At 50.5% G+C, this 13,977-nt stretch overlaps 1 protein-coding gene across 1 annotated transcript in view; it reads left to right on the plus strand.

Moving 5' to 3' along the window:
- RALGPS1 (Ral GEF with PH domain and SH3 binding motif 1) overlaps window positions 1-13,977 on the plus strand; it is a 315,889-nt gene that overhangs the window by 261,281 nt on the left and 40,631 nt on the right. The window contains 1 exon segment of the mRNA XM_030919367.1: window positions 5,078-5,145. Coding sequence (XP_030775227.1) covers window positions 5,078-5,145 — 68 coding nt within the window.

Here is a 13,977-nt window from a genome sequence, read left to right on the forward strand (position 1 = left end):
CCATCTTGTAATCAATCATTTACCACCTAAATGTCAACTTCACATTCACAGATGGTCCCCGACTTAGGATGGCTCAACTTAATGGTTTTTCAGCTTTACAGTGGTGCGAAAGCAACGCACGTTCGGTAGAAACTGTACTTTGAATACCCATACAGCCAGTCTGGTTTTCATTTTCAGCGTGGTATTTAATAAATGCCGTGAGATATTCAACACTTGCTTATAAAATAGGCTTTGTGTTAGATGATTTTGTAAGCTCATGTAAGTGTTCTGGGCACATTTAAGGTAGGCTAGGCTAAGCTATGGTGTTCGGGTGAGTGTATTAAATGCATTTTTGACTTGTAATATTTTCAACTTATGATGAGTTTATTGGGATGTATCCCCATCGTAAGTTGAGGAGCATCTGTATTCTTTTAGATCTTATCTTATAATGGCTTCCAATATGCCATGATTCCTTGGAATCTTGTTATCCAGTATATTTTTTATCTCTTCCAGTTTTGTGTCCATGAATTTGATTAGCCAGACTACATGGTCTTCATCTAAGTTAGTGAAACGTGTAGAGAACCGTAGCCACAGAGACAACCCCCACATTACCCACAATTGACTCACCAGGAAAGACCCTAAGGGGAACGGATGTTCAAGCAGTACCCCCTGGTCAGCTTTACAGGAGTGGTCTGCAGCTGGGGCTATGAACCAGAGTCACCTGGGGAACTCTCTAACCAGCCCTATGTCTGGGGTGGGGCCCGAAAATTTGTGTTTTTTCAAAGCTCCCTAGGTGGTTCTGATGATCTTTTGGAACGTAGACATAATGCTTTTAGTTGTTTTATGTAATAATTTGTTAAAATATAATATGAAGATGTGATCTGGTAATCTGTTACATAATAGTAACAACAATAGATGAAAGCCAGAGATTACCATTAAAATTATGCTTGCCACAAAGCAAGCTCATTTTATTTATTTACAAAGCATTTGCTGTTCCTGAAAAGAGTGCCCTGCAGTACAAAATTATTCCCACTTAGTTTCTGGGGTAATATTTTCCATTTACGCACCGGTATTGTGATAAAGGAGACAGTAGTTTTTCATTAACACTGATACACTTTAGAGAGAAAAATGGCCTATAAATACTTCTGACCATGAGATAATCTTTGGACAAGCTGTAAATCATGAGTAATTACTCCTTCTACTCTGAAGGACGTTGAGCACCCCAGCACCTGATGCTAAACAACAGTCAGCCTGGCTTTTTACAAAGGCTCTTTGTTGTGGTCAAAGTGGACAGACCCAGGGAGGAAGCCTGCATTCTCACCCCCGGCCCTCAGACCACTGAGGGACTTCCTTCCCAGGGAGGTCTAGGCTCCAAGGGGCAAGAGATGGGTAGAGCCTGTGATTCTGCTTGAGGACCCACACTCTGTGGCCCAACTCACATCTGGAGGCTGGCTCCTCACCCACAAGGATGCAATGGCTTAGTTATTACATTGGTGGCATTGCATTGCTGACATTCTCCCCCATCTGCTTTGGAGATATTATGCCAAGAGGTCCAACCGGTGCTTTATTTCCCACAGCCTTTATTCTATTTTATTTTATTTAAGAAAAATTACCCAATTTCTCATTATTTAGAAAGCATGACCATTAAGTAAACATACTTTTGGACATTTTTCTATGCGTAGAAAATGTATATATATGTAGAGAAGGATGGATAGATGGATGGATGGAAGGATAGAATATTAAAATTGGATTCTACTACACTGGCTATTTTTAATTTAAAATACTAACTTTAATTTCATTTTAATTTAACCAGAAAAAAAACTGAAATGTGAAAAAAAATGCTACTCTTTAAATAAATATTTGTTTACCCAAAGAGAGATTATTTTCCAAAAGAGCCTTCCAAGGTTAATAAAAGAGGGCCGGGCACAGTGGCTCATGCCTGTTCACACCTGTAATCCCAGCACTTTGGGAGGCCAAGGAGGGTGGATCATCTGAAGTCCGGAGTTCAAGACCAGCCTGACCAACATGGTGAAACCCTGTCTCTGCTAAAACTACAAAAATTAGTTGGGCATGGTGGCACGTGCCTGTAATCCCAGCTACTCAGGAGGCTGAGGCAAGAGAGTCACTTGAACCTGGGAGGCAGAGGTTGCAGTGAGCTGAGATTGTGCCACTGCACTCCAGCCTGGGTGACAGAGTGAGACTCCATCTCAAAATAATAATAATAATAATAATAAAAGAGGTCAGGAAAAACATTAGGAGGCTTGAGTCAGTAAGTTTTATTTTAACTAGGTTTCCATTGTGAACAGTGTCAGCCAACTCTGGTTATGAAAGATGAGAATATTAGCCCTCTCCCCCTTCCTTAACCTCTACTTCATCAGCTTCCAACTTTTTGTTCGTTATATTATTATTACCACATAATCCAAGTCTATAACATAAACATGTTCAGGAATCAGAATTCCTACTGTTTACGATTTGTAAACAGATTCAGTTTTTACCACCTGTTGTTTCCCCATAGCTTCTCCGTTCCTGGAGTCTTTATTTTAATCAGTCCCTTATTTAGCTGCATTTCATCAGGAAGTAGGTCCCCCTACCAATGCTCCACCAAAAAAATAAAAGTGTTCACAGGGCCCGCATACCCTCCCTTCCCTCAGGGAAATGCCTGCATTGGACTGGGGCTGGCCTTGCTGGCTGCCCTCCTTTGCTTCTCTCCCTGAGCGCTGCAGGCTGTGTGCCATTGCCTCTGGCTCTGGGTGATGCTGTGGAGAATGAACCCAGCTGATTTTGTTTTTTTTCCTCTTGTTAAGGGTCTTGTCTGCCGGGTAGGTGAAGACTTCCTTAAAGTTCAAAAGCTTCATAAGAGAATGCCTCAGAGTAGAGGGTTCTGTACCAGATTCCCCAGACCATGGTGTCGCCATCTTTCTTCATGGCAGAAAAATTCCTTTTGTTCGTATCTTTGACTACTTCTGTGCCATTTCGTGGCTTCTCTCTTCCAGGGATTCCAGGAATCCGTGTTGGATGCTCTCTGCCCGTCATATCCATTCGCTTCTTGCTAACAGCGGCAATCTCCACCTTGTTCATCAGCTGTCACTGCGATTGTCTGTTTCTGCTTAGGTATTCATTCAGCACACTCTTATTTCAGTCCTGGATTTGTTCCCCCTAGGTCTTCAATCTCCTTTTTCATCTCATTTTTCAGGTTTTGTTTTACTTATGTTTTTAATAAGTTGTTCCACTGCTCTAAGCACTTGCGGGGATTTCCTCTGCTCCTGGGGCTGCGTTCTTGGTTGGGTCATTGGGCACTGCTCACCTGTTCTTTCCTTCTTTTGTAAGAGGGTATTGGCTGTATTGCCATACCATTTCTTTTCTTCTGGCTCCCATTCGAGAGGCTCTGTCTGGATGTTCCACGGCTCTCCTATGAGGGTGGAGGAGATGTCTGGCCCTCCTCCCATGTGTGTGAGAGGGGAACCCCTTACTGCTAGCTGGGAGGTCCAGGGGTTTTAGTTTTTCTCCTCTTCTGTAGCCTGGGGGAGTAGAAGGCTCAGGCTCTGTGGAGGCAGTAAGCAAGCAGTCTGTTTCACATATGTGGGTTCTGGCAAAAGGCCTATGTTGGAGTGTCCTTCACCTCTTTGGGGAGCTGTATCCCATTCCTAGAGATACCCTCAGGTTTCCCATCATGCCCCATGGAGCCTTCGTTTCCATCAGAGGAGCTGCCGTGCTCTCGACCTATTTCATCAGCATCTGGTGCCATCAGCAGAGGGAACGATAAGGACCCCCACTCAGACCCAGTGAGACCCCTCATTGGGCTTGACAGGAGCCATGCCATGATGCAACTCTTGGTCCAGTTTCAGAATCCTCTTTTTCTTTCCTTGACTGTAATTCTTTGAAGTTCATGGCTTTAAATTATGCCCCTACCCTTGTTTAGTTGCACCTGGTGAGTTCTTTTACTCATAAGCTTTTATAATTTTTTGTTGATTTTGGAAAGAGAGGGAGAGTCTGGCATCTAGTCTCACTCTGTCATTTTCATCCAGAAGTTCTTAATCAGTGCTTTAAAAAGTTATATTGGAGGGCCAGTCCTCATAGCATGTCCATTGCCTTGTCCCTCTCTAAGGGCATCTGATGACGGGGAGTACAGTGTAATGATTAAACACTCCAGTTCAGAGGCCATGTGCGGTGGCTCATGCCTGTAAATCCCAACACTTTGGGAGGCTGAAGCAGGCTAGTCACTTGAGCTTAGGAGTTCCAGACCAGCCTGGCCAACATGGTGAAATCCCATCTTTACTAAAAATACAAAAATTAGCCAGGCATGGTGGCACACACCTGTAATCTCACCTACTCGGGAGGCTGAGGCATGAGTATCGCTTGGACCTGGGAGGCAGAGACTGCAGTGAGCTGAGATCTTGCCACTGTACTCTAGCCTGGGTGACAGAGCGAGACTCTGACTCAAAAAAGGGGAGGCTGAGGCGGGCAGATCATAAGGTCAAGAGATGGAGACCATCCTTGCCAACATGGTAAAACCCTGTCTCTACTAAAAATAAAAAAATTACCTGGGGGTGGAGATGCATGCCTGTATTCCCAGCCAGCTACTTGGGAGGCTGAGGCAGGAGAATCACTTGAACCCAGGAGACGGAGGGTGCAGTGAGCCTAGATTGCGCCACTGCTTTCCAGCCTGGCGACAGAGCAAGACTTCATCTAAAAAAAAAAAGAAAAGAAAAAAAGAAAAAAAACTAACTCTGGTTCAGGGTCAGACAGTCCTGGGTTTGATCCCCTTCTCTGCCACTTGCTAATCCTATGAATTTGGGGAAGCTGCTTAACCTCACCACTCCTCAGTTTCCTCATCTAGAAAATGTCCTGGTTCAGAGTGAACACATCTGTGCTCAGTAGACAGTAGGACATACTCAAGTCCTTTTCACTTTGTCTTTCTTAACCATTGTTTCTTGGCTGTGGAAACCCCCTGGAGACCTCAGAGGGAAGTGACTGTGATCTGGAGCAGATCTCACAGTATTCCTGGCTTCTGTGACTATAGTAGCTTTTCCCAGCCCCAAATAGGTTCCCGTGTGGTAAACCAGAGCCCATCTGATCTTATGAAAATCTTTGTTTTCAGACTGTCGCTCAGAATCGAACCAGGAAGCAGCTCTCCAAGACTAGTCTCTTCCAAGGAAGATCTTGCAGGTATCGTAGCTACCTCGAGTGGGAGCAAACCCGCTTAATAGCCTAATTGTGGCTGCCAGAGTTGGCCTTGACTGGGGAGCCCAAGGGCAAGTCAAGTTTGCAGCTTAGCAGACTCAGCTCTCCCTGTTCACAGCCCTCCTGCACCAATCTGCCCAGGCTCCTGATCATGCAGGACTTGTGTGCTTCCCCCCTGTGCCAGGGCTCCCTGGAAGATCCTGAGTGTTAGAGCCTGGGCCTGAACAACCCCAAGAGAGGCAGGATCAGAGCCCCAAGTTGGGAGCACACACAAGGTAGAGAAAGCCCCAGCATCTTCTCCAGGCTCTCTGGACCCTTAGCAGGGCTGCTGCCCAGGCTTGGGTTTATGTGCCCTGGAGGGGTGTGAAGGATGCCCAGGATATTTAGTGCCACCAGATGCAGGTGGCTCATCAGACTTGTGAAACACACACACATACACTGTCCCCTAGTGATGTGAGCCCAGGCTTTGCAGTCAAGCCCGAGCTCCACTGTTTCCTGGCTTTGTCGCTTTACCTGTAATCTTCAGTGGCCTCATCCACAGAATGAAGATAATATGAGGACTTACCTTCTTGGGTTGTTGTAATCCTGAGTAAGCTCATGCCTGCCTGTAAGGTGCTCTGCTCACACTAACGTTGTAAAAGTGTGCTCAGTGTTGGCTGCTTCATCTTTATTATTTAATGATTACCTTTTACTCATATTCCAACTGGCTCTCAGTGACAGGAGCTGTCCACTGCTGTCCAGGGAGAGGTCGGCGGGGTGGGGGGTCGAGGGGAACCCAACAGCACTTCCTCCTGCTGGTTTGTGCTCTAGGTCATAGCACCCTGGGTTCTAGGCTACTGCAGTCTTGGACAAGTGACTTACCCCTTTGGGCCTCTTTTTTTTTTTTTTAACCTATAAAATGGGATGATGAAACCCTCCTCCGAGGAACGCTGGAATGTCAAAAACAAAATACTATTTCCAAGGCACTCAGCTCAGAGTCTGATGTGCTGTGTTTGTAAGGGAGTGGCTGTTGCAAGCTGCTATCTGGTGCCACACTTCCCCTAGCCCGTTGACCTGCTGAAGCCACTCTCCTCACTCTCCAGTGCCAGGCCAACCTCTGTAACAGCTCCTGGTGGACACAGGACCACAGAGCCCATAGGGCCAGTGTGGCAGCCTCTCATGAGCCCCACCCAGTAAGGCTCTGCCCTGATTCCTGGGGGGACTCCGGGCTGCTTGCCTTTTCCAGCCTCTCCTGGCTGCATTGTACAAGCCGGACCCTGCCTCCAGCACCCCTCGGGACCTCTGGTATCTTAGAGAGACATGCTAGTTGATTCTCGAGGCCTTTGGAAATGCTGTTTTCTATACCTCAAGACAGTCCTGGCGGAAACTTGATTTTCACAGGGTTTCCATAAGCCCAGTATTAAAATATCTCTTGCAGTCTTCCACATCCATTGCCTTCCATATGTGGCAGGTGCCACCAGCAAGGGTGGCCAGAAGGAAAGCTCCTAGTGCTGGTCTTGTCTCTACTTTGTCATCTCTGACATTCTAGAACACCTTCCCCCTCGGTCAGCATTGCTCCTTTTAGATGCTCAGCCACCTACACCTGACCTGTGGGGGAGGGGGAGGGAGCAGGGCAGGGTTCCTATCAGAAGACTGTATGAGACAGCAGTTGTTTAGAGCTACAGAAGGAATGCTAGCAAAGACTAGCCTATTGCTTTGGGAGATAGTGCCAGAATTCTGGAGCAAAGTGGAAGTGGTGGTCTGTCCTTCTGTGTCCCCTCCAAATTAGTGTGAATAAGAGGCCTGTTTGGCCTTTGCAGCCTCTTCAGTTCAATAGCCTTAACAGGATGAGCCACATCCCTGGACTTCTCTAAATGCCAAGAAGTCTCCATGCCACACTTGTTGCTCTTCAGACAGCTCTGGAATACTCATCTCCCAGTGCCCCTTCTTGCTGCCTGATTCCATGCTGGAGCCACTGAGCAGGGAGAGGTGGGAGGGCCCAGCGTCAGGCACAGGGTGGTGTTCACCTTGGCGTGAGCCAACTCTGCCTCTCCCTAGTGGCTGTGTCCATCCACAGGCCACAACCTAGCCTCACCTCTGCCTGAGAGTAGCAAGGCCTCTGTGAAGTTCTCCTCCCCAGGCCCCTCGCTCAAGCCTTAGACATTCTTCCCCTCGTTTTTGTGGTCTGCTGCTGCTCATCCTGTTGGGCTCGGGGCGGCCTTTATTTCAGCTCTTGACTTCTTTATGGCACTCACCACAACTTGTCATTTTTCTCTGTCTGGTCACTGGGCCCGACTCATTCGTCATTGAATCTTCAGCACCTGGCGTCATGCCTGCCTTTTGTAGATGCTCCATTTTCGTAGGGTTTTTGGAGGAGACGGATGGATGGGTGAGTGGGTGGGTGGGTGGATAGATGGGTGGATAAAGAGCCAGGCTGCAGCTCTGGGTGGGCCTCTGGTGTCCACTGGTCCAAGTGTGGAGGAGGTCCTGGTGCTGCAGCCTCATGACTGAGGCTCAGAGGGCCCCCTCCTCCCTGGTGCTTCCAGCCTCACCTCCAGCCCAAGCCCTCATCTGCCAGTCTGGCTCTCCCTAGCACCCGCCACTCAACACGCCTGCAGGCTGCTTCCTGCCAGGGCGATGGCAACAGAGGCTTCCTCTTCCCCTCCAGGCATCTATCTGACCCAGCTGGTCCCTTCATTTCACCACCATCTGCCCCACTATCTCCTCCCTGAGGAAGAGCCCAGGGCCCTGCCTCCGCCTCCGCCTCAGCCCCAGCCCCCAGCCCAGGTCTGCACTGAGTAACACTGGCTCCCCCTGCTAAGGTTAGGGAGAAGACCAGGAGGTTGCAGACCTGGAGCCGGTCTTAGACAACTAAAAGTGCTAATTGGGGGCCTCAAGAATGGGGTCACTCACTGGGCCCTGGGGCAGGAAAGGCAGCACTGCATTTCCTGGCCTCTTTTGACCCCTGACTGTCCTGGAAGTCAGCAGGGGAGCCAGGAGCCAGCCCTGGCCCAGCCTCCTCAGGTACAGCCTCCTTTCCCACGATCCACCCACACCTCTACTTGGCTCTGTTGTTTATTAGCCATGTGAGAGCAGAAACCAGCAAGCCAGCCAACCTCCAGCATCAGAGCCCTGGCAAGGGACAGAATGGACCCCAGATGGTTCACATGAAGAGACTTTAATGAACAGAACCAGTAAAGCATGGCGAGGCACCCCTGGGCCAGCCCAGGGTCCTGGGGAGGTTGGAGTCCTAGGCTGAAGGGCATGGGGAAGAAGTGTTACCAACCCCAGGGATGGCTGAGTTCTGGAGGGTGGTTGGCTGTGCAGGGTCTGTGGGCAGGGAGGGGGAAGCAGGAGGGAGCAGAGAGAAATCCCTGGCCTCTCTCTCCTCCAGCCCTCAGTCTGCTGCCAGAGCCTTTCCTTGGCCAAATCCAGTAGAAAGCTAGGGGCAAGGGGTCCAGGAGATGCATCTCAGGGGGCAGCCTCCCCCGACTAGAAGTGGCAAGTGGACGGGGCAAAAAATGCAACCGAGTTGTGCAAACGGACTACTCAGCATACTGCCAAGCCTCAGTGACTCCATCTGTAAAGTGGACATAAAGTCTCCCTCCTTCACAGGGTTGTGTTGTTAGCACAGTGCCCAGCACAGAACACACGTGGTAGGTGGAACTTGATCGTGGTGATGTGATTATCATAATTGTCAATATTGTGATTCTGCCTGATTCTGTGATTCATCACTGAATCAGCCTGCAGCTTTTATCTAAACATCCCTGCCCCGGGGAAGCCTTCTCCCCACTGTCACCCCCACCCCGATCAGGTCAGGCCCTGTAACAACCAGGCCCTGGCAAACTGGGGGACAAATCCACCCTCTGTTTTCATATGGGCACAGCCAGCCCTCTTGGGTTGACATATTGCCTGTGGCTGTTTTCATGCAGCAGTGGCAGAGTTGAGTGGTTGGGACAAAGACCCTGTGGCCTGCAGAGCCTGAACTATTTACTATCTGGTTTTTACCGGCACATGCTAGCCCCGGCTCCTTCCCGCAGCTGGCCCTCGTGCCCCTCCGTGGCACTTCCCTCTGCAGTGATGGCACAGTTAGCTGTGTGCTTATTTGCCCATGTCTGTCTGCCCTGCCAGACTGAAAGCCCCCTGAGGAAGGGCCCAGTCTAGAATTCCTAGAGCCCAGGACAGAAATCCCTCCATCAGCCACAACTCTTCAAGCTCCTCACAGGGTCCTGTAGGCACCTGGTCCTCGGAGGCAGCTCCAGAGTGGGCCGACTGCTGACTCGGCACAGCCTTGGGAGAAGTGCTGATGCCGGCAGTTTTCCACAGCAGAGCGAGCCCCAGCTTATAGGAGTGTTTTCAACCAATTTTCCAAATCCCTGGCTTCAGCCCTGGAAGCAGGATGTGAAGGTTTTCATTGATCACCAGAGAATCGAGGAGTGCCTGGAAGGCTTCAGACACACTTGGGGGTCCCAGCTTCCCACTAGCAGCCTCGTAAGACAGAGAGCGGGTGCTGCTGCAGCTGTGGAGCAGCCTGGGGTCCTGGGGAGGTGGAGCCAGAGGGGCAGCTCCAGGGAGGCCTTTCTGGACCTGGCAGCCAGACTGAGCGGCGTGACAGGAGCCCGACCAGACTCAGGGACAGGAATGTGCCTCTTGCAGTCCCAGGAATGGGAGGAACGCAGGCTTCCCCGGCTCCTCAGGAGGGGATTTAGGCTTCAGCTCGGTGCCCTTTCCAGTAGGCACATCCCCCCACACCTGTCAAGGAGAGGCCCGAAGACGTGCTCATTGGTTCATTCACCCAAGACTTCCGGGCCAAGGGCTTGCTATGAGCCAGGTGCCCAGTGAGAGAAGGCAAGAACCTGCCCCCCAAAGTTCACGTTTTAGTGGGGGAAACAGGCAGCAAAAGCTGCCAGGGGCAAGGACGGGCGCACTGAGGAACCTGAAAGGAGGCAGTAGGGGCGAGACCAATGTGACGGGCGGTCTCTCTGGCCCTCTTCTAGGCAGCGCCCGCACCTCTACCCCTCTACCCAGCCCACCTGCCCTGGCATTGACAGCGGCCCAGGTCTTGCCCTCTGAGGCCTTGATTCACGTCCGAAATGGTCTATGGGCTGAGGCTGCCCTTTGTCTCTGGGTTGGTCCCTGCCCCCCACAGAGAGCTGGCCCCCACTTTCCACTGCTGCAGAATGACTGCGTGGGCAGATCCATACCAACAAATAGGCTGTGAGAAAGGAAATGGAGAAACCTTCTCAGTTTCTGTGTCTGTGGAGAAAAAAAGGCCAAGAATGCCACGTTTTCCATTTTCCCTCCACATGTAATGTTTAGTTTCTATAAATGAACTAATATTTTCCTGGAGAGAAAAAAATCATAAAGAACGCTGACCCCCAGAGAGGGCAAGTAATGTTTGTGTGTACTTTGGAACTGGTGAAGACATTTCCAGATTTTGTTAGTCCCGCCTCCACGTGGCTTTACCAACTGACAGGTTTTTTCGGAAGATTCCTGGGCAGCACCGCGAGTCCAGGAAAATCTTCGGCCTTGGCCTCTGGTTTCTGTGCTCGCACTGTGAGGACTGCTCTCTGACACACCTGTGTGTCTCCCTGTCGTATTGCCTGGTGGTAGAAACCACCTCTGGAGTCAGGCAGAGCTCAGTTCAGAGCCTGGCTCCAGCAGTTCTTAGCTGTAGGCCCTTGGGCCATTGGTTTGATCCCCGTAAGTCTGTTTTCCTATTGGAGAAATAGGAATAGGAATCGTCACACAGACATACTTCACAGGGTCTCTGGGGAAGTCCCCTTAGTCCAGCGCCTGGCATACACTCACCTCTTAAGAGTGTTAGCTCGTGGCCTCCCAAGCAGGCTCTGGTGCCGTCCAGACATCGGGGAGTTGGTAGGGGGACAGAGGGAGCTCCTGCTGGGGCAGTCACCAGCATACCAGTACTGCTGTCACTCACGAGCCACCCCAGAACCTAAGGGCATGAAACAACCATTTTACTACATGCATAGACTGTGTGGGTCAGGAAGCTGAACAGGGCTGGGGCTGGAGCTGGAGTCACCTGGAGCCATCTTCACTCACATGCTCAGTGCTCGCTGCCAGATGGGGCTGGGGCTACAAGTGGGGGGCGTGGAACACCTACCTGTGGCCTCCCACTGTGGCCTGGGCCTCCTCACAGCGTGGCAGCTTCAGTATCAGCAGCCTCCGGCAGGGCAGCTGGCTTTCACCCAGAGCAAATGGCCAAGGAGAGCAGGGTAGAACCTGTATCACAGAGCCCTCATGAGCCAGCCTCAGAAGTCACGCAGCCTTACTGCTGCCACACTCTGCTGCTCAGGGCAGTCACGAAGGCCTGCAGATCCAAGGAGAGGGACATAGACCCTACCACTGAATGGGAGCAGCATCAGAGACTTTGTGGATGGGTTTTAAAGCCAGCACCTCAGCTGTTCCACGGGAGGGAAACAGAGACTCCAAGAGTTACATAACACCAGTGATAGCAGCTGAGCTGCACTGAGCATGTACTGTCTGCCAGGCACCATCGTAAGTATTCTCCTGTGCTCACTCAGTGACCCTGACACAGACACTGCGAAGTGGGGCCAGTGTCATCCTCATTCTACAGGTGAAGATGCAGGTGCTCGCCCAGCCTCATGCATTGAGGAAGTGGCAGAACCAGCTGCCAAGCCCAAGGCTCTGGACAGCCTCTGGGCTCTGTCCCTGCAGCTCCATGTATCTGTATAGTGCAAGTGAGCATTACATTGGCATGTCCTTGACTTTCCTGCAGTCACTTTTGAGACACACATTGTCCCCAGTTGGTCCTCAGAAGGCAACTTCCATGTAAGAATCAGAACTCAAAACCTGATCTGACATTAAATCTAATCTCCTTGTCTCAGCCTGGTTGGGGTGCTTCAGGCCTGGCAGCTTGTGGCAAGAGAGCAGGGGTGTTTGGCCCTTCTCCCTCCCTAGGCCTTTCTCCATCTCTTTGGCCTGCAGCAACTGGGGGAGAGGATACAGTGGTAATTGGAGCATAGGGTGATATGGGCCACATCCAGGCAGGGAGTTGGCCAGAGGTGAGTTTGAGTCTCGCCTCTTCTGCTTGACCTGGACGTGACAGGCTGCTGAGATGGAGGCTCCAAGAACAAAGGAGATGTGAAATTCCAGAGTAATGGGCCACAACTGGCCTCCTATCCCTGGAGCTCCTCATGCAGGGCCCCTCCCGCCCATCCTTTCCGAAAATATAAACGGGCAAAGAGAGTATGTTTCCCCTGCAAATCTCATGTTTAGGGGCTAGGCATGGTGGTTCATGCCTGTAATCCTGGAACTTTGGGAGGCTGAGGTAGGCAGATGGCTTGAGCCCAGAGTAGAGTTTGAGACCGGCCTGAGCAATATGGCAAAACCTCATCTGTTAAAAAAAAAAAAAAAAAAAAAAAAAATTAGCCAGGCATGGTGGCTTGTACCTTAGCTTCCTGAGGCCCTCACTGGAAGCAGATGCTGGCAACATAATTCCTTATAGCCTGTAGAACCATGAGCCAGTTAAACCTCTTTTCTTTCTTTCCTTTTTTTTTTTAAAGACGGAGTCTCGCTCTGTCACCCAGGCTGGAGTGTAGTGACATGATCTGGGCTCACTGCAACCTCTGCCTCTTGAGTTCAAGTGATTCTCCTGCCTTAGCCTCCCGAGTAGCTAGGATTACAGTTGCCTGCCACCATGCCCGGCTAATTTTTGTATTTTTAGTAGAGACGGGTTTCACTATGTTGGCTAGGCTGCTCTTGAACTCCTGACCTCAGGTGATCTGCCCACCTTGGCCCCCCAAAGTCCTGGGATTACAGGCATGAGTCACCACGCCCAGCCTAAACCTCTTTTCTTTATAAATTATCCAGCCTCGGGTATCCCTTTATAGTACTGCAAATGTACTAATTCATAACCCCACTCCTAGTACCTATTTTCTGTGTTAGGCCATTCTTGCATCACCATAAAGAAATACCTGAGACTGAGTAATTTATTTTAAAAAGAGGTTTCATTGGCTCACAGTTCTGCAAGCTTTACAAGCTTGGCACCAACATCTGCCTGGCTTCTGGTGAGGTCCTCAGGAAGCTTACAGAAGGTGAAGGATGGACAAGCATGTTACATGGTGAGAGCAGAAGCAAGAGAGCCAGGGGTGAGGAGAGGGGAGGTCCCAGACTTTTGAACAACCAGATCTCACGTGAACTGAGTGAGAACTCACTTATCACCAACGGGATGGTGCTAAACCATTCATGAGGGATCTGCCCCCCAATCCAGTCACCTCCCACCAGGTCTTGCCTCCAACACTGGAAATCACATTTCAACATGAGATTTGGAGGGGGCAAACCATTTCACAGGGCCTTCTAGCTGGCAGCTGATATCGCTGATGCTTCTTCTCCCAGGCACTTTCATGGGTATTTCAGAGATTCCACAAGTCCCTTGACCCAGGCAGATGCAAGTCTATTTGGGGGACCCCTGCAGCCCCGTCCATGCCCCCCACAAAGTCTGGTGCCCACTGCCAGCTTCCTGATGCTTGGGTCCCCTCCAGCCCTCAACTCTGCCAGCTTTCCTCACACGGGCCACCTCGGTCTACAGGAGGCTGTACCTGTCCTCATTCTAACAGACCTGTGAGCACAACAGGTCTTCTAGCACAGCCGTTTGGCCTGTGGCCACCACTGTCTTCTAGCACAGCCGTTTGGCCTCGTGAGGCCTGAGTAAAGCACAGCAGCTCCCTTGGGTCTCCTGACTGGTAGAGACATAGTTCAGCCTCCCCAGGGGGTCTGTGGAGACTCCCCCCAACTATGTGTGAGTAGAAAAAGAGTCCCGGGGCAAGGGGTAGGCCCTCTCTCCACATGCTCTTC

Source organism: Rhinopithecus roxellana, chromosome 16 (assembly GCF_007565055.1).
Source record: "Rhinopithecus roxellana isolate Shanxi Qingling chromosome 16, ASM756505v1, whole genome shotgun sequence".
Lineage (NCBI taxonomy): Eukaryota > Metazoa > Chordata > Mammalia > Primates > Cercopithecidae > Rhinopithecus > Rhinopithecus roxellana.